This window comes from Nomascus leucogenys, chromosome 17, assembly GCF_006542625.1.
Source record: "Nomascus leucogenys isolate Asia chromosome 17, Asia_NLE_v1, whole genome shotgun sequence".
NCBI classification, from domain to species: Eukaryota; Metazoa; Chordata; class Mammalia; order Primates; family Hylobatidae; genus Nomascus; species Nomascus leucogenys.
In genome coordinates, this window is record NC_044397.1 from 81,941,639 (window position 1) to 81,966,807 (window position 25,169).

Sequence of the window (25,169 nt, forward strand, 5' to 3'; positions counted from 1 at the left end):
TATATAGTATATGTTTATAAATGCATAGAAAAAGATCTGGAAAGAAATCATCCCAGTTATTAACAGGGTTTAACTCTTGGGAGGAGAGTCTGAGTGGGGACTTTTGCTTTTTATTCTAGAGATCTATATTGTTTTAATTTTTACTAAGGAACATGCATAAACTTTGCAATTTAAAACATTTTTGAGATAATCAAAATCAGTGATAACTTGTGTTGTCTTGATTTAGATATGCTTGATTTAACAAGCTCTCATTTTATTACTAATATCTTATTGTAAAATTTTATAATTTATAACAAACAGGATTTTGTAAAAACAAGAAAAGAAACCCCAGACGTCATGATGGACCGTCGTGGGCTTGGTCCATGGCGCCCTCTTGTGACCAGTGAGAGGATGTCAGCCTATTGCTATCCCCGGGATCCTGGGGTGCTGAGTGCAACTGGCCCAGTGGGGAAAGGGTGGTGATGGCATGGGGTAGCGTGGGGAATCAGAAGGAAGCCAGTGCTACCCAAAGTGAACTCTTAAGGACTCCTTGAATGTCCCCAGACTATTAATACAGGGTGGTATTGAATTAATCATGCCTTATATGCAGCACAGTTTTATTTTTATTTATTTTTGTCTTTTTTAAAAATTATACTTTAAGTTCTAGGGTACATGTGCACAACGTGCAGGTTTGTTACATATGTATACATGTGCCATACATATGTTACATATGTATACATGACTCATTAACTCGTCATTTACAATAGGTATTTCTCTTAATGCCATCCCACCTCTCTCCCGCTACCCCCCGAAAGGTCCTGGTGTGTGATGTTCCCTGCCCTGTGTCCAAGTGTTCTCATTGTTCAATTCCCACCTATGAATGAGAACATGCGGTGTTTGGTTTTCCGTCCTTGTGATAGTTTGCTCAGAATGATGGTTTCCAGCTTCATCCATGTCCCTACAAAGAACATGAACTCATCCTTTTTTGTGACTGCATAGTATTCTATGGTGTATATGTGCCACATTTTCTTAATCCATTCTATCATTGATGGACATTTGGGTTCATTCCAAGTCTTTGCTCTTGGGAATAGTGCCGCAATAAACATACGATGCAGCACAATTTTAATGTCAGGAGTCACTGCAGCTTGCTAACCCAGACATACTCTCAAGCTGCATTCTTTCTTGGACCATTTGGAAATTGCTTTCAAGTACAGCTGTGTTTTCATGGACACTGGGTGGGTGTGGGAAGGGTAGGGAAAGAAATTACTGGGGAAGAGGAAGGAACATAGAAATGGCCTGATCGTTTACAAGGAGCCAGTGTGCCTTCTCATAGCCATAAAAAATGGGAGATAAACAAAAATGTGACAGGTTAGAAGAGGGGAGAGTGTGTACACATAGCAGGGGCCAGTGCAAATGAGGAGGGTCAAAGAGCTTTCTACAAGTCACTGAATTCTATTTGCAAAGTGACTTTAAATACATTCTTCCTTCTTCTGTGTTCTATAGGTGTAAAATGGTGATAAATTTGCTTCAAAAAATCAACAGGTAGAAAATGGAATCACCGCAGAGTCCTTACAATATCCCCTTAAGGAGGGATTTAATAATATGACCTATGTGAATATTTTGTTAGCCATTAAGGAGCCCCCCTCAAAGATCATTGCGAAACCTTACCTAAAGAAGGGGTGGGTTTTGGAGGTCTGGGTGGTGGTGGCGGTGGCGGACAAGGTCCTGGTGCTGCCGCTTTCACAGTGAGGTTAAGGCTGAAGGTTCCATTGAGCACATACGTGTGATTCACAGTATGATTGGTGGAAACAAACAGGCCAGTATTATCCCCGAAGCTCCACTTGTAGTTAATCGTAGAATAATTGAGGAAGTGGCTAGGATCATGAATCAGGACATCAAACATAATGGGGAGATCTTTGAGGAAGGTTTCATCGGATGAATTTCGATCATTCTTCTGGGACATAGTCACAAATACAGGAATCTGATCTAAAAGATACATCCCCCAAAGAAAGAAAGAATGCATGACTGCTTGATTGTAAGTGGAGGGCTTCGACGATGGTTTTAGGTTAAAATATTAAAATGAGGGATAATCTAGCATTATTTTCCTTTTCACATGCAAGTTTTCTGGGGTTTCCCCAAGCTATTCTGGAAAACAGACGAACTACAACTAATTAAATATACAAGCTTAGGTGGGCCAGATGAATCGTAACCCAATGCCGAACACTTGGCCTTAACTCTTTTTTAACCCATTGATATCAACAGAATGAAGTGCCTCATCCTCAGTTAGAGTTCACACCACTCACCTGTTACCACGTACACATCTTTCACTTGTGCGATGGGAACATATGCCCGTCCATGTCTTCTGTAGACAGTCACTTCTATGAGTTGAGGCCCAAGTGTCACATTGGCTGTGTTCACAGAAACTCTCACTGAACATCGTCCCAATTTCTGGAAATATTGACCTTTGGGAGGATGGAAATTTTTAGGTATTGGCTGCATTACATCATCATTATAGGAAGCTGTTCCTTAAAGACTAGCTACCACCATTTATAGATTGCTCTGAGGAGGGAAAATAGGATGGGCCTATGGTGCTGCTTCAGAAAGGGAGATGGTGCTCATTTTAATGTAAAATCTTATAAAATAAACCCACAGTTATATACATGTAATTGTATATAGTTGTTTAAAATAAAAAAAGCTGTTTAGTGGCATAATACAGTTAGCCCTTAGTTTACAAATAAATGCTTTTTGTGTGAAGTAATTTGGCACTTGAAATACATGTTTTCCCCATAGAAAATACATTTAATATAATGATGAGGTGTCCAGAAGATTTAAAAAAAAATTTATCCAATAACCTACCTTATTTTCGTTACTATTTCCACTATATTACTAAGTGGACTTTTAAAAGGGGACTGGAATCCTCCATCCCCTAATAGTATTTGTATATAAAAATACAGGAAGTGGCCAGGCGCAGTGGCTCATGCCTGTAATCCCAGCACTTTGGGAGGCCGAGGCAGGTGGATCACGAGGTTAGGAGATGGAGACCATCCTGGCCAACATGGTGAAACCCCGTCTTTACTAAAATACAAAAAATTAGCCAGGTGTGGTGGTGCGAGCCTGTGATCCAAGCTACTCAGGAGGCTGAGGCAGATGAATTGCTTGAACCTGGAGCGGAGATTGCAGTGAGCTGACATTGTGCCACTGCACTCCAGCCTGGCGACAGAGCGAGACTGTCTCAAAAAAATAAAAATAAAAATCCAGTAAGTGATGAAATAGAGGACGGCAGACATAAGACAGAATGGAATGGTTCCACAGGCACTTTCCTAGGACACCCCTGAGTCATTCCTTTTCTTTCTCCAACCCTCCCTGCTGCTAGCTAACAGGTGGAAGTAATTCCACTCCTTCAGGGCTCAAGGACATTTAAACAAATTTTAAAACTCTGTAACTCCTCTTACTATCATTCCCAAATCAAGAAGTTTTCTTTTTTTTTTTTTTTTTTGAGACGGAGTCTCGCTCTGTCGCCCAGGCTGGAGTGCAGTGGCGCGATCTCGGCCCACTGCAAGCTCCGCCTCCCGGGTTCACGCAATTCTCCTGCCTCAGCCTCTCCGAGTAGCTGGGACTACAGGCGCCCGCCACCATGCCCGGCTAATTTTTTGTATTTTTAGTAGGGACGGGGTTTCACCATGGTCTCGATCTCCTGACCTCGTGATCCGCCCGCCTTGGCCTCCCAAAGTGCTGGGATTACAAGCGTGAGCCACCGCGCCCGGCCTAATCAAGAACTTTTCTAATCCTGCCAGGGGGCCTGGTTTAGACCTGTCACTGACTGGGCATCTTAGGTTGAATGCTTTCGAGACTGGGTTGTTTCAAGACCCCGTTTATCACACCGTCAAACATGTGAGAAAAACACACTGGTCTCTCGGGGGATGTGTGATTTAGAATCCTCCTTCACTTTGAGTTGCAGGGGTAGTTCCATCAGAAGTTATAAGGGGAAGGGATGTCTCTCAGGGGTTATTCGTGAGGAAAATGTTAGTTTCAGCTCTGAGAGGTGAGACCATACTTAGTTGAGGGAGAGTATCAGTTAACTCTGAGACCTCAGTGGAAGACAGAAAGAAATTCAAGGCAGTCTTGTTAGACAAACAGAGCAAGTTCTAGGCTGAAGGTTGATTTTAAATACAGACATTTGATCTGGTTAAGTTATTGGAATGTTTACTAGGCTAAAGAGTCTGGGAGTGTTAGTGAACATAAGTGACTCCATGCAAAATGTCAGAATTCTGTCATGAGAGTGACAAGTCAAAGAAATGTTTGGTGAGTTGGCTAATGGGGTCATAATGGCAGTGAAAAATAAGTTAGCTTTAAGGCAATTGATTTATATAGATGAGCATAATATTTGACATAGCTTATAGTCTGTTCAATGGATACGTATTGTTAATATTTTGTCCTGATTTATAAATAAGTTAATTGAAGGAAGAGGAGCTCTCTCTAATCTGTGATGAAAGATGAAACATTTGGCCGGGCGCGGTGGCTCACGCTTGTAATCCCAGCACTTTGGGAGGCCGAGGCGGACGGATCACGAGGTCAAGAGATCGAGACTACGGTGAAACCCCGTCTCTACTAAAAATACAAAAAATTAGCCGGGCGTGATGGCGGGCGCCTGTAGTCCCAGCTACTCGGAGAGGCTGAGGCAGGAGAATTGCGTGAACCCGGGAGGCGGAGCTTGCAGTGAGCTGAGATTGCGCCACTGCACTCCAGCCTGGGCGACAGAGCGAGACTCCTTCTCAAAAAAAAAAAAAAAAAAGATGAAACATTTAGTAATCTGGAGGCTGCTTGATTGGTAGCAGTTTTCAAATACTCAGTGCCAGGTGGCACCTAGTGACATTTTAAACTAAGAATTTAGCAGCCTAATTAATAATAAGCTAAATTTGCTCCTTCTAAAAGTAATCATTTCCCCAATAATAAAGCAAAATGAATACCATTTGTAATTTAAAAAAAGACAGAATGGGCTAGGTCAAAGCGGAACAGTAGTTATTTTATTTCTACACAATGAAATACTGTGCGGCCATTAAAACAATGTATAAAAATTTAAAAAATCATATCATCAAATGCTCATGATAGTAAGCAAAAATGTGTATGTGATCTTAATAATGATCTTAATAAATACTAGCAAAGAAAACACCATAATAATTAACAATGGTAATCTCTGGTGTTAATTATGGATAATTTTTATTTTTTATTTGTACCTTTTCTGAGGATTTCCTACAAATAAATAGCACATGCTTCTTTAAGTCTTAAAAATTCTTTAGAGAACATAAAAAAACTAAAGAATCAATCAATGAATGCTCATCCATGTGCCATTCTGTTTTTTTCATTTGTTTGTTTTTTTTTTTTTTTTTTTTTTTTAATTTATTTTTTTTTATTATTATACTTTAGGGTTTTAGGGTACATGTGCACAATGTGCAGGTTTGTTACATATGTATCCATGTGCCATGTTGATTTCCTGCACCCATTAACTCGTCATTTAGCAATAGGTGTATCTCCCAATGCTGTCCCTCCCCCCTCCCCCCACCCCACAACAGTCCCCGGATTGTGATGTTCCCCTTCCTGTGTCCATGAGTTCTCATTGTTCAATTCCCACCTATGAGAGAGAACATGCGGTGTTTGGTTTTTTGTCCTTGCGATAGTTTACTGAGAATGATGTTCTCCAGTTTCATCCATGTCCCTACAAAGGACACGAACTCATCATTTTTTATGGCTGCATAGTATTCCATGGTGTATATATGCCACATTTTCTTAATCCAGTCTATCGTTGTTGGACATTTGGGTTGGTTCCAACTCTTTGCTATTGTGAATAGTGCCGCAATAAACATACGTGTGCATGTGTCTTTATAGCAGCATGATTTATAGTCCTTTGGGTATATACCCAGTAATGGGATGGCTGGGTCAAATGGTATTTCTAGTTCGAGATCCCTGAGGAATCGCCACACTGACTTCCACAATGGTTGAACTAGTTTACAGTCCCACCAACAGTGTAAAAGTGTTCCTATTTCTCCACATCCTCTCCAGCACCTGTTGTTTCCCGATTTTTTAATGATGGCCATTCTAACTGGTGTGAGATGGTATCTCACTGTGGTTTTGATTTGCATTTCTCTGATGGCCAGTGATGATGAGCATTTCTTCATGTGTTTTCTGGCTGCATAAATGTCTTCTTTTGAGAAGTGTCTGTTCATGTCCTCTGCCCACTTTTTGATGGGGTTGTTTGTTTTTTTCTTGTAAATTTGTTTGAGTTCATTGTAGATTCTGGATATTAGCCCTTTGTCAGATGAGTAGGTTGCAAAAATTTTCTCCCATTCTGTAGGTTGCCTGTTAATTCTGATGATAGTTTCTTTTGCTGTGCAGAAGCTCTTTAGTTTAATGAGATCCCATTTGTCGATTTTGGCTTTTGTTGCCATTGCTTTTGGTGTTTTAGACATGAAGTCCTTGCCCACGCCTATGTCCTGAATGGTATCGCCTAGGTTTTCTTGTAGGATTTTAATGGTTTTAGGTCTAACATATAAGTCTTTAATCCATCTTGAATTAATTTTTGTATAAGGTGTAAGGAAGGGATCCAGTTGCAGCTTTCTACATATGGCTAGCCAGTTTTCCCAGCACCATTTATTAAATAGGGAATCCTTTCCCCATTTCTTGTTTTTGTCAGGTTTGTCAAAGATCAGATAGTTGTAGCTATGCGGCATCATTTCTGAGGGCTCTGTTCTGTTCCATTGATCTATGTTTCTGTTGTGGTACCAGTACCATGCTGTTTTGGTTACTGTAGCCTTGTAGTATAGTTTAAAGTCAGGTAGCGTGATGCCTCCAGCTTTGTTCTTTTGGCTTAGGATTGACTTGGCGATGCGGGCTCTTTTTTGGTTCCATATGAACTTTAAAGTAGTTTTTTCCAATTCTGTGAAGAAAGTCATTGGTAGCTTGATGGGGATGGCATTGAATCTATAAATTACCTTGGGCAATATGGCCATTTTCACGATATTGATTCTTCCAACCCATGAGCATGGAATGTTCTTCCATTTGTTTGTATCCTCTTTTATTTCATTGAGCAGTGGTTTGTAGTTCTCCTTGAAGAGGTCCTTCACATCCCTTGTAAGTTGGATTCCTAGGTATTTTATTCTCTTTGAAGCAATTGTGAATGGGAGTTCACTCATGATTTGGCTCTCTGTTTGTCTGTTATTGGTGTACAAGAATGCTTGTGATTTTTGTACATTAATTTTGTATCCTGAGACTTCGCTGAAGTTGCTAATCAGCTTAAGGAGATTTTGGGCTGAGACAATGGGGTTTTCTAGATATACAATCATGTCATCTGCAAACAGGGACAATTTGACTTCCTCTTTTCCTAATTGAATACCTTTTATTTCCTTCTCCTGCCTGATTGCTCTGGCCAGAACTTCCAGCACTATGTTGAATAGGAGCGGTGAGAGAGGGCATCCCTGTCTTGTGCCAGTTTTCAGAGGGAATGCTTCCAGTTTTTGCCCATTCAGTATGATATTGGCTGTGGGTTTGTCGTAGATAGCTCTTATTATTTTGAGATACGTCCCATCAATACCTAATTTATTGAGAGTTTTTAGCATGAAGGGTTGTTGAATTTTGTCAAAGGCCTTTTCTGCATCTATTGAGATAATCATGTGGTTTTTGTCTTTGGTTCTGTTTATATGCTGGATTACATTTATTGATTTGCGTATGTTGAACCAGCCTTGCATCCCAGGGATGAAGCCCACTTGATCATGGTGGATAAGCTTTTTGATGTGTTGCTGGATTCGGTTTGCCAGTATTTTATTGAGGATTTTTGCATCAATGTTCATCAAGGATATTGGTCTGAAATTCTCTTTTTTGGTTATGTCTCTGCCAGGTTTTGGTATCAGGACGATGCTGGCTTCATAAAATGTGTTAGGGAGGATTCCCTCTTTTTCTATCGATTGGAATAGTTTCAGAAGGAATGGTACCAGTTCCTCCTTGTACCTCTGGTAGAATTCAGCTGTGAATCCATCAGGTCCTGGACTCTTTTTGGTTGGTAAGCTATTGATTATTGCCTCAATTTCAGAACCTGTTATTGGTCTATTCAGAGATTCAACTTCTTCCTGGTTTAGTCTTGGGAGGGTGTATTTGTCGAGGAATTTATCCATTTCTTCTAGATTTTCTAGTTTATTTGCATAGAGGTGTTTGTAGTATTCTCTGATGGTAGATTGTATTTCTGTGGGATCGGTGGTGATATCCCCTTTTTCGTTTTTTATTGCATCTATTTGATTCTTCTCTCTTTTCTTCTTTATTAGTCTTGCTAGCAGTCCATCAATTTTGTTGATCTTTTCAAAAAACCAGCTCCTGGATTCATTAATTTTTTGAAGGGTTTTTTGTGTCTCTATTTCCTTCAGTTCTGCTCTGATTTTAGTTATTTCTAGCCTTCTGCTAGCTTTTGAATGTGTTTGCTCTTGCTTTTCTAGTTCTTTTAATTGTGATGTTAGGGAGTCAATTTTGGATCTTTCCTGCTTTCTCTTGTGGGCATTTAGTGCTATAAATTTCCCTCTACACACTGCTTTGAATGTGTCCCAGAGATTCTGGTATGTTGTGTCTTTGTTCTCGTTGGTTTCAAAGAACATCTTTATTTCTGCCTTCATTTCATTATGTACCCAATAGTCATTCAGGAGCAGGTTGTTCAGTTTCCATGTAGTAGAGCGGTTTTGAGTGAGTTTCTTAATCCTGAGTTCTAGTTTGATTGCACTGTGGTCTGAGAGACAGTTTGTTATAATTTCTGTTCTTTTACATTTGCTGAGGAGAGCTTTACTTCCAACTATGTGGTCAATTTTGGAATAGGTGTGGTGTGGTGCTGAAAAAAATGTATATTCTGTTGACTTGGGGTGGAGAGTTCTGTAGATGTCTATTAGGTCCACTTTATGTAGAGCTGAGTTCAATTCCTGGATATCCTTGTTAACTTTCTGTCTCGTTGATCTGTCTAATGCTGACAGTGGGGTGTTAAAATCTCCCATTATTATTGTGTGGGAGTTTAAGTCCCTTTGTAGGTCACTCAGGACTTGCTTTATGAATCTGGGTGCTCCTGTGTTGGGTGCATATATATTTAGGATAGTTAGCTCTTCTTGTTGAATTGATCCCTTTACCATTATGTAATGGCCTTCTTTGTCTCTTTTGATCTTTGTTGGTTTAAAGTCTATTTTATCAGAGACTAGGATTGCAACCCCTGCCTTTTTTTGTTTTCCAGTTGCTTGATAGATCTTCCTCCATCCCTTTATTTTGAGTCTATGTGTGTCTCTGCACGTGAGATGGGTTTCCTGAATACAGCACACTGATGGGTCCTGACTCCTTATCCAGTTTGCCAGTCTGTGTCTTTTGATTGGAGCATTTAGCCCATTTACATTTAACGTTAATATTGTTATGTGTGAATCTGATCCTGTCATTATGATGTTAGTTGGTTATTTTGCTCGTTAGTTGCTATAGTTTCTTCCTAGTCTCGATGGTCTTTACAATTTGGCATGTTTTTGCAGTGGCTGGTACCGGTTGTTCCTTTCCATGTTTAGTGCTTCCTTCAGGAGCTCTTTTAGGGCAGGCCTGGTGGTGACAAAATCACTCAGCGTTTGCTTGTCTGTAAAGTGTTTTATTTCTCCTTCACTTATGAAGCTTAGTTTGGCGGGATAGGAGATTCTGGGTTGAAAATTCTTTTCTTTAAGAATGTTGAATATCGGCCCCCACTCTCTTCTGGCTTGTAGAGTTTCTGCTGAGAGATCAGCTGTTAGTCTGATGGGCTTCCCTTTGTGGGTAACCCGACCTTTCTCTCTGGCTGCCCTTAACATTTTTTCCTTCATTTCAACTTTGGTGAATCTGACAATAATATGTCTTGGAGTTGCCCTTCTCGAGGAGTATCTTTGTGGCGTTCTCTGTATTTCCTGAATCTGAATGCTGGCCTGCCTTGCTAGATTGGGGAAGTTCTCCTGGATAATATCTTGCAGAGTGTTTTCCAACTTGGTTCCATTCTCCCCATCATTTTCAGGTACACCAATCAGACGTAGGTTTGGTCTTTTCACATAGTCCCAAATTTCTTGGAGGCTTTGTTCATTTCTTTTTATCCTTTTTTCTCTAAACTTCCCTTCTCTTTTCATTTCATTCATTTCATCTTCCATCAGCGATACCCTTTCTTCCAGTTGATCGCATCTGCTACTGAGGCTTCTGCAATCTTCACGTAGTTCTCGAAACTTAGCTTTCAGCTCCATCGGCTCCTTGAAGCCCTTCTCTCCATTGGTTATTCTAGTTATCCATTCTTCTAATTTTTTTTCAAAGTTTTTAACTTCTTTCCTGTTGTTTTGAATTTCCTCTCGTAGCTCAGAGTAGTTTGATCGTCTGAAGCCTTCTTCTCTCAGCTCATCAAAGTCATCCTCCATCCAGCTTTGTTCCGTTGCTGGTGAGGAACTGCGTTCCTTTGGAGGAGGAGAGGTGCTCTGTTTTTTAGAGTTTCCAGTTTTTTTGGTCTGTTTTTTCCCCATCTTTGTGGTTTTATCTACTTTTTGTCTTTGATGATGGTGATGTACAGATGGGTTTTTGGTGTGGATGTCCTTTCTGTTTGTTAGTTTTCCTTCTACCAGACAGGACCCTCAGCTGCAGGTCTGTTGGAGTTTACTAGAGGTGCACTCCAGACCCTGTTTGGCTGGGTGTCAGCAGCGGTGGCTGCAGAACAGCGGATTTTCGTGAGACCACAAATTCAGCTGTCTGATAGTTCCTCTGAAAGTTTTGTCTCAGAGAAGTACCGGGTTGAATGAGGTGTCAGTCTGTCCCTACTGGGGGGGTGCCTCCCAGTTAGGCTGCTCAGGGGTGAGGGACCCACTTTAGGAGGCAGTCTGACTGTTCTCAGATCTCCAGCTGCATGCTGGGAGAACCACTACTCTCTTCAAAGCTGTCAGTCAGACAGGGACATTTAAGTCTGTGGAAGTTCTTGCAGAGTTTTTGTTTGTCTGTGCCCTGCTCCCAGAGGTGGAGCCTACAGAGTCAGGCAGGCCTCCTTGAGCTGTGGTGGGCTCCACCCAGTTCGGGCTTCCTGGCTGCTTTGTTTACCTAAGCAAGCCTGGGCAATGGCGGGCGCCCCTCCCCCAGCCTCGCTGCCGCCTCGCAGCTTGATCTCAGACTGCTGTGCTAGCAATTAGCGAGACTCCGTGGGCATAGGACCCTCCGAGCCAGGTGCGGGACACAATCTCCTAGTGTGCCGTTTTCCAGGCCCGTTGGAAAAGCGCAGTATTAGGATGGGACTGACCCGATATTCCAGGTGCCGTCTGCTTCCCCTTTCTTTGACTAGGAAAGGGAACTCCCTGACCCCTTGCGCTTCCCGAGGGAGGCAATGCCTCGCCCTGCTTCGGCTCGCGCACAGTGCGCTTCACCGACTGTCCTGCACCCACTGTTAGGCACTCCCTAGTGAGATGAAACTGGTACCTCAAGCAGAAATGCAGAAATCATCCGTCTTCTGTGTCGCTGGGGCTGGGAGCTGGAGACCGGAGCTGTTCCTATTCGGCCATCTTGGCTCCACCTGCCTCATTTGTTTGTTTGTTTTTTGAGATGGAGTCTCACTCTGTTGCCCAGGCTGGAGTGCAATGGCTCAATCTCCTCTCACTGCAAACTCCACCTCCCAGGTTCAAGTGATTCTCCTGCCTCAGCCTCCTGAGTAGCTGGGATTACAGGTGCGCACCACCACACCTAGCTAATTTTTGTATTTTTAGTAGGGACAGGGCTTCACCATGTTGACCAGGCTGGTCTTGAACTCCTGACCTCAGGTGATCCACCCACCTCGGCCTTCCAAGGTGCTGGGATTACAAGTGTGAGTCACATGCCCGGCTTCCATGTGTCATTCAAATAAATAAGTGTTAGCATTTTTTCTTGTTATGGTTTTAGGTAGAAAAAATTAAGTGGTTTTGTTTTTTTGAAAAAGAGCTTAATCTTTTTGTTTTTCTTTCTTTTTAACTCTTTGGTGTCCTGGAGATTTGGCAAGGTTAACCAAGATTTCATTTTCATCTCTCACTGTTCACTCGTGCTAAGGAAAGTTAGCAGGGTGACTGTTATTAACTCTCTGTGTTATCATTCTCAATTATAGAGTAAGAAAAGAGAAGGTTGAAATTTTAAGGAAAGGTAAAGCAGAAGCTTAGGGTTTGTAAAAGCCAACCAAGTGTGTGGAAGACGTAGACGAAATTCCATCTTCTCCATCCGGGGTGGTGAGGAAAAGGTTTCCCATCAGGGAAGACGTTATGATGGCTTTGGCCTGTGCCATTTTCCCCGTCACTGTCCTCTGACCACGCTGTCCAGTTGTAAACATATGGATCAGCAGATAAATCAGCCTCTAAACAGAGATAGAAACCAGCCATGAGTGTTATCTGGGCTCAGAAAACCCAATGTGCATGCATCACTGAATTAAACACTTTTTCGTATTTTTTTCATAACTAGTTTAAAAGTAGTTAGACAACTAAACACTTAATATGTAGAATTCATCCAATAGTATGCTTACGACTTGTGCACTTTTCTGAATTTGCTGCATTTCAATGAAGGTTTTATACAAAGCAATTATTCAGAAAAGTCCAATGTAGAGATATCATTTAATGTATTTTTCTTCCTATCAGGTTTTCAAATCACAATCCTATTCAAATCAAACAGAGATACTTTATCTTTTTATTTTGGCACACTCTATCTGAAGGTTTTTTTCCTGACACACTTGACATCATGACTGTTTATTCATAAAGACTCTGGCACACATGTCTAAGAATAAGAACATTTTCCTACATAGCCCTGACACCATTATCACCCCAATCAAGGTTTGTATATTATATTTGGCTGTTTTTGATGCTTTAAATGATTTTTAAAATCCCTCTTTCTCTCTCTAGATGTAGATAGATATATATAGCTATCCTTATATCTACATATGGCTATACATATATGGAAAGAAGCAGTTATGACAAAGTGCTAAAATTGTTGAATCTAGGTGACTATAGTTAACAATAATTTGTTGTATATTTCAAAACAGCTAGAAGAAAGATTTGGGCTGGGTGCAGTGGCTCACACCTGTAATCCCAGCACTTTGGGAGGCCGAGGTGGGTGGATCGCTTGAGGTCAGGAGTTCGAGACCAGCCTGGCTAACACAGTGAAACCACGTTTCTACTAAAAATACAAAAATTAGCCAGGTGTGTTGTGTGTGCCTATAATCCCAGCTACTCGGGACACTGAGGCAGGAGAATTGTTTGAACCTGGGAGGCAGAGTTTGCAGTGAGCCGAGATTGCACCACTGCACTCCAGCCTGGGTGACAGAGTGAAACTCTATCTCAAGAAAAAAAAAAAAGAAAAAAGAAAAAAGAGAAAGATTTGGAATGTTCTCAATACAAATAAATGATAAATGTTTGAGGTGATGGATATCCCAATCACCCTGATTTGATCACCATAAATTGTATGCATGTATCAAAATAACACGCATACCCCAGAAATGTGTATGATTATCATGTATCAATAAAAAATTAATCAAAAAATGGGTGAAAGATCTGAATAGACATTTCTCAAAAAAGTCATACAAATCGCCAACAGTATATCATTGTTGGTGGGAATGTAAATTAGTACAACCACTATGGAAAACAGTATGGAGGTTCCTCAAAAAACTAAAAATAGAGCTACCATATGAGCCAGCAATCTCACTGCTGGGAATATATCCAAAAGAAAGGAAATCAATTTATCAAAGACATGTATCTATTCCTGTGTTGCAGCACTATTCACAATAGTCAAGATACGGAACCAAATGAAGTATCCATCAATAGATAAATGGATAAAGAAAATGTGGTATATATACACAATGGAATATTACTCAGTCATAAAAAGAATCAATCCCATCATTTGCAGCAACATGGATGGAACTGGAGGTAATGATGTTAAGTGCAATAAGCCAGGCATAGAAAGACAAATGCAGGCTGGGCGCGGTGGCTCACACCTGTAACCCCAGCACTTTGGGAGACCAAGGTGGGCAGATCACGAGGTCAAATGTTCGAGACCAGCCTGGCCAACATGGTGAAACCCCGTCTCTACTAAAAATACAAAAATTAGCTGAGCATGGTGGTGGGTGCCTGTAATCTCAGCTACTTGGGAGGCTGAGGCAGGAGAATCGTTTGAACCCGGGAGGCGAAGGTTGCAGTGAACCGAGGTCGTGCCATTGCACTCCAGCCTAGGTGACAGGGCAAGACTCTGCCTCAAAACAAACAAACAAACAAAAATGACAAATGCCACATGTTCTCACTTATATGTGGAAACTAAAAAGTGGCTCTCATGGAGGTAGAGGGTAGGTTGGTGGTACTAGAGGCTGGGAAGGAGAGGCAGGGAGGGAAGATGAGAGAGGTTAATGGATACAAACATATAGTTAAATAGAAGGAATAAGGTCCGGTGTTCGATAGCACAGTAGGGTGACTATAGTTAACAATAATATATAGTTTAAAATAGCCAGAAGAGAGAAAGTGGAATATTCCCAACATAAAGACAAGACAAATGTTTGAGGTGATTCATATGCCAGTTATGCTGATTTGATCATTACGCATTTTATGCATGTATCAGAATACCACATGTACCCCAAAATGTATGCAACTATTATGTATCAATAAGAAGAAAGAAAAAAGAAAGAACAAAATTATTCGATCTAGTTAGAGAGTATTTGGGTGCTCACGGTACCCTGCTTTCAGCTTTCCTGTATGTATGAAATTTTTCATTTTAAAGAAGCCATGATGAATATCTTTTCATCTTGAACAGTCTCTCTCATATTTTCTTTTTTTCACGTCACTGACATTTTTGAAGAGCCTTTTTATTTATCAATCTATTATAGTCGTTATTCTTTTTTATTCTTCACCTGTCCCAAAGATAGCCAATAGAAGCCTCTTTAAGCTGGCTCCTGCGTCTTTTTGACACAATCCTACTAGGCTTTGAGCTCTTCCTCGTTTTAACAACAAAGTGCCTCAGACTCACTTGGTACTTTCTTGCCCTAGACCTGGAACCAGTCATTTCTTAAAAGATGGCTAGTTCCTTCTAGTGGTGATAGATATTTTATAAAAATTTTTATAAGAGGGACTCATACATCAAAATACTGAGAGGACCAGATTATCATTTGAGAACTTCCTAATAATCAGGTGTTTCAGGCTGGGTGCGGTGGGTCACACCTGTAATCTCAGCACTTTGGGAGGCCAAGGCAGGGGGATCACCTGAGGCCAGGAGTTCAAGACCAGCCTGGCCAACATGGTGAAACCCTGTCTCTACTAAAAACACAAAAATTAGCCAGGCATGGTGGTGCACGCCTATAATCCCAGCTACTTGGGAGGCTGAGGCAGGAGAATCGCTTGAACCTGAGAGGCAGAAGTTGCAGCCAGCCAAGATCGCACCACTGCCCTTCAGCCTGGGTGACAGAGTGAAACTCCGTCTCAAAAAAAAAAAAAAAAAATCAATTGTTTCAAAAAAAGAAGAGAAAAAAAGTCACAAAATATTAAATGCTTAATTCTTGTTAAATGTAAAATATTTTCCATATAGAATTGAATGTTTTCCTCACAGGAAGATAAAAAATTAATAGAAAATGAATATGTTGACAGCTTAATAAAAGTTCTAAATAATAAAATCAGATCATAAGTTCATTATTAAATAGCTTTGTTACTGACTGAAGGATCTCAATAATTAGCTCTGTTTTGTTTTGTTTTGTTTTTTGAGACGGAGTCTTGCTCTGTTGCTCAGGCTGGAGTGCAGTGGCGCAATCTTGGCTCACTGCAAACTTCGCCTCCTGGGGTTAAACAATTTTCCTGCCTCGGCCTCCCGAGTAGCTGTGATTACAGGCACCTGCCACCACGCCCGGCTAATTTTTGTATTTTTAGTAGAGACGGGGTTTCACCGTGTCGGCCAGGATGGTCTTGAACTCCTGGCCTCAGGTGATCTGCTTGCCTTGGCCTCTCAAAGTGCTGGGATTACAGGCGTGAGCCATGGCACCCGGCCATTAGCTCTGTTTTTTGAGCATGTACCATTCTGACAAGATAATTTCCCTTGATGTATTTGCGCCTTTGGTCCTCTTTAACATGGACAGAGAGCTTATTTCTTTCACTAAGAGCAAAGCAAAACCAAAATACGCATTTTAGCATTTGTGCCAGCTACACAGCATTTGCTTAAGAAATCCTTGTCGGCCGAAATTAGACTGATCAGCAAACATCTGTCAAATTGGCTATTTTTGAGTAGCCAAAAGAGTTCCAAGTAATAAAAGCAAAATCTGAGACTCAACAAGGTATTCTCTGTCCAATCAACTGTACACTAAGGAAAAGCAGGGGGTGGTGATGTGGCTTTTGAAGAGGGCTCCAAGCAGGGGAGAGCCACCTGTTTGCTGCAGTAGGTCTGGCTGCCGTTGATGTTGATGAAAGTGCTGCGTAGGACCACACACTCACCGTCTCTGTCATCCAGCTCATGGAGTGCAGTGGCAAGGGACGAGAGCAGCATCTGGCACTTACAGGAGCACCTGTGACCATTAAGGTTTAGAAACTCGGTCTCCAGTAGTTTAGGAGAATACTGTGTTCTTACCATTTCTGCAGTTCTTCTCGTAGACTATGTTGCCATTGGCATCTTCCTTTTGGCATCTAGGGAATACCAGGTTCACCACAAATGTTATATTTGAGCCCACGAGGGCTGGTGAGTCACTGGTTAGGACCGCCTGCACACGGCCTCCTAGGGTATAAAAAAGTTGGGCTTGATGATCCAGCATCTTTCTCCTTTCATTCATAAACATTTAGAGGTAACTTTATTAATAAGGACCAAAGGACCCATATGCCTCTTTATAATATATTATATTTATATTTTGTATTCCTTACTTTAGCTGTCAGAGTACAACACTCTAGAAGATAAATTAAAAAATAAATCAGACCAGTTAAGAATTCTCTAATCACAGCAAGAACATTTACCTACGATAATAAAACAAATCAGCTCAGTTGGGTTAAGGAGACAAGTTTTAGAAGTTTGTATTTTTAAATCTCAAAACCAATGGCTGAAGGATGTATTCTTTTATCTAAAAAGAAAGATTTTCCGTTTCTGATAAGCCACACCTTTGAGACAAGTAAAAATGGCTTTGGGATGACTGGGTTTCTGAAGATGTTCATTCCCAGGTTGGTTACATAGGTTTAAAGCTAAATCTGCTCACTCTTCAAAAGTATTCCAAGAGCTACCAATGTGGAAATTTCTAAGGAGATTACTTGTAGCTTAGGAAGTGATAGTGTTGGGCTAAAGAAAATATTGCGAAGTCCAGGTGCCTCCCCACTTGGTAATGAGAGCACTGTCATTCGTGGAAATGACGTGAGCCGTGTGATCTAAAAGGCTTTACCATCTATAAGACTTACTGAAGTAGGAAATTGCAGGTGTTTGGGTTGAATCTTTTGACTTACCCTTCCAGGAGTTTTTCCACCTCATGTCTCCCCTCTTCCACACTGGGTAGAGTTTTTCATTCCAGTCATTTTCATCAGAAGACCAGCCATTTAACTGGTTGTGCTCCCTCATGTAAGCAGAAGGTCTTTCATTGCTCAGCACGTCATGAAATCCTGTATCAATATTCGAAAAACAAATTCCATTCTTCATTTAGTAATCACCTCACAGTGGTTAAAGAAACTTTTTATGTCTTACTGTTGAAAAGCACATACACAATATATTCAGTGAATCAAGTAAACAGAGGGTGCTTTGTTTTTTAAAGCAAGTCTCCTGGAAATACCTTGATTACAAGCATTCAGACCCTATGTCTTTATGAACTTTAAATGAATCAAAGAAAAATTTTGAAAGTCAATATTTTTTAGCCATCACTTGGCTTCTCAATACATATCCTCTGAATATTTAAATTTGATACAATATTATTAGGAAAACACTGATGCCAATAATCTTCAGATTTTTGAATTTTTTCCCCATTCTGAACTACTCACTTGGCTAAAGGAATGCCAGGCTCAGGAATGCCTTCAAAATTCCAAGCGACCCGTACTAGTACCAGGAAGTTGACTGATAAACAGCTTTTTAATGGTCTGTCTTGGTGAATGTTCCATATACTTTGTGTAGTCTACATTTGTTGGGTAGAGTGTTTTCTTTTTAAATGTCATTTATGTCAAGCTAGTTGATAGTGTTTTTTGAGTTTTCTCTGTTCCTACTGATTTTCTACTTGTTATTTCAGTTACTGAGAGAGAAATCTTGAAATCTCCAACTATAATTGTGGTTTTTCCAATTGCCTGTTTCTTCTTCCAGTTTTTGCTGTATGTATTTTGAAGCTCTGTTGTCAGGTGCATACTATACATTTAGAATTGTTACAGCTTCTTGATGAACTGACCCTTTTCTCAATAAGAATTGATACTCTTTATCCCTGGTAATATCCCTTGTTCTAAAGAATACTTTGATATGAATGCTTAGTGTTTAACTGGTATATCTTTTTCCATTGTTTTACTTTAAAAATGTTTAGATTGATGTATGTTTCTACTCATCCTTACATTTTAAACCTGTGTGCATTTTTATATTTGAAGAGAGGTTCTCATAGAAAGCATATAATTGGATGTTTAAGAATCCAGTCTGACAACCTCTGCCTTTTAGTTGGAGTGTTTAGATAATTCACATTTAATGTAATGATCAATATGATGAAATTTAAGTGTATTACCCTGTTATTTGTTTTCTATTTGTTCCACTTGTTCTTTTTTCCTTCTTTTCCTATACTCTTTGGAGGTATATTTGGATTCCATTTTACCTCTACAACTAGCTTGTTAGTGATACCTCTTTCACTTATTTTGTTCTAAGTGGTTGCTCTAGGTTTATAATATTACAGTTCTTTTAAAATTCTTTCTAATCTTGAGTTAGTGTCTCCTTTTTGCCTTGCCTGACCAGTCTGGTGGTCACATGGTCTCTTTCTTTTGAGAATTGTAGCAGACTGGCTGGTTGCCTCCAATAAACTGTTTCATGCCTGCACCCCTCCTCCTTTTTTCCCCTTGCTGGCAGAGTTTCCACTCTAACAGTTCAAAATTCCAGAGTATCACTTCCTAGCTTTCCTTACAATTTGGGCAGGAGCAGATAGATGATTTGATCCTGGTCAATGAGAGCTGAGAAGCAGTCTTCTGGGAACTTCTGAGAAAGGTTTTCCTCCTTTATAACAAGAGATATGTGAGAACAAATTCAATTTTTTCCTCCTCAGAATTGATTTTGGAGATGGTAGTGTAATGATGTGATGCCCAGAGCTATGACAGCCATATTTAACCATGAGGACACAAATATGAGGAAACAGCCAACACATTAAGGGTGTCAGAGTGGAAAGATGAAAAGAAATGGAGCCTTCAATGAAACTGTTGAGCTGTTGCTCTAGTCCTGCTTACCTCGGGACTGACTAAGATAATAAATGTCTTAGCCTATTTTGTTACAGCCCAAAGCTCAATTGTCTGTATTCCTCAGCCAATGGTCTTAAATTGTTCTCCCATTAATTTCTATGGTTCTATGTCTTGGCCTGGCTATAGACTCTTGGAAGAGAGAAACTCTGTCTTGTTCTCTTAAATCCTGGGAGAGATCCTCCATGAGGTGTGATATTGAGTGGGTGCTCAGAGAAGCCATATTGGATGCATGTCTCTGACCTATTTCTTCTATTCCTCTTCTCTGGTAGGAGAAGGGAGCAATACGTTCCCTTCTTCTCCAGGAGGCAGAGAGAATGGGAAAGAGCAGCGAAGTCGGAGTCATGGAACCTGTTTTCTAGCCTTGGTTCCGTTATTAAACAGGCTGTGTGACCTCAGGCCATGTGTCTTCTCTGGGCCTTCAAATCTGACAAAAGCCAAATGTCCTGTGATTCTATGAGATTGCTCCTATTTGGAAATAGATATTAAGTGAAGGGAGGACATTTGTGTTTATCAATAAATATTTGTAATTGGAAATTCACTTGAGTCATATGAAAAGAACTAAGATTATTTAGTTCAAATCCCTTCATTTTATATATGAAGAAATTCAGGCCTAGAGAAATGATATGATTCACCTAGGGTCATCTTTAGTAGAAATCAAGATTCACATCTTTTGATTCCCAGGACAAGTTCTTTCCACTGTTCCAGAGAGTGTCGAATATACTACTAGGAAGGTCCATAAATCTTCAACATTCTGATGGTCTACAGCATTTGATGTGTTGCTTTGGAAATTTCCTCTTCCTCAGATCTTGAAAGAAAGTTATTGTTTCCAGGAACATAATCAGAACACAGATTTCTCTTCTGATTTTAAATGTTAGAAGTCAAGGAAAAGTACAAACTTAAAAGGATAGTTACAAGGGATAGGCACACAGGTCAATGAAATACAAGAGAGAATCCAGAAATAGATCCACACAAGCATGCTCTACTAATTTTTTTTTAAGAGATGGGGGTCTCACTATGTTGCTCAGGCTGGACTCAAACTCCTGGGCTCAAGTGATCTACCTGCCCCAGCCTTCCGATTAGCTAGGACCACGGGCAAGCACCACAGTGCCCGGCTTGATTTTGGACAAAGATGCAAAAACAATCCAATGGAGGGAAGATAGGCTTTTCAACATATGGTGCTGTAAAAAGCAAAAGGCATAGGTGAAATCTTCAGGATCTAGGACTAGGCAAGAATTCTAATACTTGACACGAACACAACCCATAACAGGAAATTGGAACTCATTAAAATAAAAAACCTTTGCTCTCTGAAACATGGTATAAAAGAGGATGAAAAGGCAAGCTACAGACTGGGAGAAATTATTTGTAAACTACACTTCCAATAAAGGACTAGTATTTAGAATATATAAAGAATTTTCAAAACTCACTATAAGAAAACCATGGGATTCAATTAGAAAAATTGGTAAAAATTAATGAAATGATATTTCACCATTTCATTCATCTCGTGGCAAATAAACACACAAGAAGATATTCAACATCATTAGCTAGTAGTGAAATATCACTATATCCCTATCAGTAAGACTTAACTAAAAAGCAGTGACAACATCAAATGCTTACAAAGATGTAGAGAAACTGGATTGCTCACACATTGCTAGTGGAAATGTAAAATGGTACAGCCACTCTGTTACTTTCTTGCAAAACTAAACATGCAACTATCATACAACCAAGAAATTGTACCCTTTGGCATGCGTCCCAGAGAAACAAAACTGATATTCTCACAGAGATCTGCACATGAATGTTTATAGCAGCCTTATTCATAATAGCGCAAACTGAAATAACCCAGATGTCTTTTAATGGGTGAATGGTTAACTGTGGTACATCCATACCATGGAATACTACTCTGTGACAAAGAGGAAAAAACTATTGATGCAGTTACTTCAATAAATCAATAAAGTTCCAGGAAATTATGTTGGGTTTAAAAAAAAGCAAATCTCAAAAGGTTACATACTGGATAATTCCATTTGTATAGAATTTTGGAAATGACAAAATGATAAATATGGAAACCAGATTAGCAGTTGCCAGGGACTGGGTGAGGGTTGGAAAGAGGGAAGTAGATTTGGTTATACATCTATAGCCATGAGAATACTTTGGTGATGGAGCTCTGCTGTGTTTTGACTGTATCAATGTCAATATCTGGGCTGTGATGTCGTGTTTTACATGATGGTACCACTGGGACAAACTGGGTAAAGGGTGCAAGGGGATCTGTCTGTATTTTTTTTTTTTTTTTTTTGAGACGGAGTCTCGCTCTGTTGCCCAGGCTGGAGTGCAGTGGCGCAATCTCGGCTCACTGCAAGCTCCGCCTCCCGGGTTCACACAATTCTCCTGCCTCAGCCTCTCCGAGTAGCTGGGACTACAGGCGCCCGCCATCACGCCCGGCTAGTTTTTTTGTATTTTTAGTAGAGACGGGGTTTCACCGTAGTCTCGATCTCCTGACCTCGTGATCTGCCCGCCTCAGCCTCCCAAAGTGCTGGGATTACAAGCGTGAGCCACCGTGCCCGGCCTCTCTGTATTATTTCTTACAACAGTATGTGAATCTATAAATACCTCACCATAAAAAGTTGAATTTAAAATAAAGGCCGGATGCAAAGGCTCATGCCTATAATCCCAACACTTTGGAAGGCTGAGGGTGGGTGATTGCCTGAGCCCAGGAGTTCCAGACCAGCCTGGGCAACATGGCAAAACCCTGTCTCTACAAAAATTAAAAAAATAAAATAAACCCATCCGGATGAGGTGGCTCACGCCTGTAGTCCTAGCATTCTGGGAGGCCAAGGCAGGATTGAGCCCAGGAGTTTGAGGCCAGCCTGGGCAACGTAGTAAGATACCCTTTCTACAAAAAATACAAAAATTAGCTGGGTGTGGTGGCACGTGCCTGTGGTCCCAGCTACTCAGGAGGCTGAGGTGGAAGATCACCTTTAGCCCAGGAGTTGGAGGCTGCAGTGAGCTGTGATCACACCACTGCACTCCAGCCTGGGTGAGAGTAAGACCCTGTCTCTAAAAAAATTGATTAAAAGAAACCCCAGTAGTAAGCAGATTTTAAAAGAAAAATAAAAGCCTGTGGGGGTGGGTTTTGGGGGCAATAAATGTGAAGGTAAATTTGAGGTCGTACCTCAAAGGAGAATCACCCATCAATGGTGGGTGAGCTCACACCCACCATGCATGTCTCCCACGCCAAGCAGCTGATCTCACAAGAACACAATTACCCAGTTTTGCAAATGTGGAAACGAAAATTCCTCGTTTTGAAGGAAATGAGGAAACGGAGCAAAGCCACTGGAGACCCAGCCCGTAGGCTGGCGGGGAGCCCGAGCCTGTCCAACCCCATATTTGCTGCAGCTGACTCTCCCTCCACACTTTGGCCTCCTTGCTGTGTCCACCAGCAGAGAGGTGGTGGCTGCGCTGCCGCCAGCTACCTTGTCCACACCTTCTCCTTCCTTCAGGGCTACGAATGGAAAATGGCAGGAAATCTTTAGTGCTTGATACACTGTTACATTCTGTCTGCCCTTATTTTTTTCTGGGCAGAATATTTAGTCCAAAGCAAGGTGAACCTGGTGAATGGCTGGGTTTTGTTACACTGCCCAAGAGGCTGAGGACTCCTCTCGAGCTGACAGCGCGGATTCAGCCTCCTGCTAATCTGTTTTATTGAGCAGAGCGAAATGGACTGGTGAAAGAGGCCGGAATAAGGGCAGGTGTCCCCCATCGGGTCTATTCTGTGTTCCTTCGTCTTTAAAGGAGCCTGTCCTGGGAGGTATCCTGAGGGTGGGTGCAGGTCTGCCTCCGTAGGAACAATCCCCACCATGCATGTCTCCCACGCCAAGCAGCTGATCTCACAAGAACACAATTACCCAGTTTTGCAAATGAGGAAACGAAAACTCCTCTTTTTGAAGGAAATGAGGAAACGGAGCAAAGCCACTGGAGACCCAGCCTGTAGGCTGGCGGGGAGCCCGAGCGTGTCCAACCCCAAACCCGGGCAGGAAGGACAGAGGTCGGGATGGAAGGCTGCCTCCTCAACTTACTCGCTGTGTGGCTTGGGGCGAGTTCCTTGCCCACTCTGTGGCCCGTGTCCTCGTGTGGGAAGCGGGACCATCACAGCGCGGGGCTCCGAGGGCTGCTAGGAGGACGCGCGGCGCACTGCGGGCCCGGCACGTGCTATGCGCTGACAGCGGGTCAGCTCCCTGTGATGGGACTTCCTTTCCAAAAACGCAGGCGTTTTCCCGGGTCGCAGTCGCAGTAGGGAGACCGAGGGTTAGGGCGCGGCCGCGGGGTCTCCTGGGCCGGGGCGCGGCCCACGTCTCAGGCCTCTGTGGCTCTAACCAGAAGCCGCTGCGCCTCTGGCAGTTTCCCACCCGTCCCGTCCCCGCAATCGCAGGCCCAGGGTTACAGCGGCTCAGCTCTCTTCCTTTCGCGAAATCTGCACACTGCATCAGTGGTCTGGACCCTGGCTGCATAGGCAGATCCCAAGAGGAACTTTTAAAACAAGGATCCTCTGACCCCACTCCCAAAGATTCCGGTTTCATTGTGTGGGTATCAGTATTGTTAAAAATGCCCTGGCCTCTCCTGCCTGACCAGGGTAGAGAGTCCGGGCTTCAGCTCCTCTCCCAGCAAGCTCCTGCAGGTCTGTGAGGAAGCCCCGCAGGAGGAGCAATAGCTTCTGGGCTGGGGAGATTCGTAAGTTTGTCTCCAGATTGGAGACTCCATTTCATGTGAGGTCTCCACCCTTTTGGATGGAAGCTGGACATAGTTTAGTTGGTGGAGTTGCTTTGTTCTGTGGCTGGAGGCTGTCCAACCCTCCCCCAACCACTGTCTGGCAAGAATGGGTTGCAATTGCAATGGAAAAAAAGCTTCACAAGAGAAGGGCTGCATGGTTTTTACTTTCCATGAGCCGAAAGCAAAGAATGGAGTTGGAGGCATTTTGCTGTAGTTTCAGCCTTCCCAACAGTTTGCAGAAGAGATGAGTGAGCCAGAGATGAATGCTTCCTGAAGAACTTCAGTCCAACCTCTAGTTCAGAGGATATTATTAGCCATCATTTCAGCCAATGGCCAGAGAAGGGGTTAAACATAGAAATTGAGGGTTACTCACGTTTGGCGGCATCAAGCGGCAATCTTGCAGCCAGGAGCAGAAATCCCAGGAAATAGTAGAGGCATTCCATGCTGAATTCTCACGGACGCAGGCACTCAAGGTTTAACTCTGAATTCCTCTGGGCCCATCCACCAAGAGCAACAATGTTCTTCTGGCATCTGTGGTGCCTCCCTCTCTATTTTAATTAAATACAGGGCCTCGGGGAGGATCATGTGATGGTATTAAGCAGCATTGCCTGATCTGGTCTCTCAAGTTCAACGTCTTACAACTCATGTGCTTATGACTCACTCCTTCTTGGCATCTATTTATTCACTTTTCAGATGCACATTATTTCAATTTTGTGACTCCACATTTACTAGACTCAAGGAGATTTTTTTCCTATAGATTCTATTTCAATATTCTTTTTTTTTTTTTTTTTTTTTTTTTGAGATGGAGTCTCACACTGTCGCCCGGGCTGGAGTGCAATGGCATGATCTCAGCTCACTGCAACTTCCACCTCCCAGGTTCAAGCCATTCTCCTGCCTCAGCCTCCCGAGTAGCTGGGATTACAGGTGCCCGCCACCATGCCCGGCTAATTTTTTGTATTTTTAGTAGAGGCAGGTTTCACTATGTTGGCCAGGCTGGTCTCGAACTCCTGACCTCGTGATCTGCCCGCCTTG

At 41.9% G+C, this 25,169-nt stretch overlaps 1 protein-coding gene across 2 annotated transcripts in view; it reads right to left on the bottom strand.

Moving 5' to 3' along the window:
* Positions 1-24,791, bottom strand: part of GPNMB (glycoprotein nmb) — a 36,680-nt gene extending 11,889 nt beyond the window's left edge. For both annotated transcript variants that reach the window (XM_003270397.4, XM_003270398.4), the window contains exons 1-6: positions 24,511-24,791; positions 17,421-17,573; positions 16,567-16,710; positions 12,167-12,340; positions 2,283-2,441; positions 1,648-1,965 (exon numbers count right to left, since the gene is read on the bottom strand). In XM_003270397.4, coding sequence (XP_003270445.1) covers positions 1,648-1,965; positions 2,283-2,441; positions 12,167-12,340; positions 16,567-16,710; positions 17,421-17,573; positions 24,511-24,580 — 1,018 coding nt within the window. In that variant the 5' untranslated portion in view covers positions 24,581-24,791. The remainder of the gene's footprint in view (positions 1-1,647; positions 1,966-2,282; positions 2,442-12,166; positions 12,341-16,566; positions 16,711-17,420; positions 17,574-24,510) is intronic.
* Between the last annotated feature and the right edge of the window lie 378 nt (positions 24,792-25,169).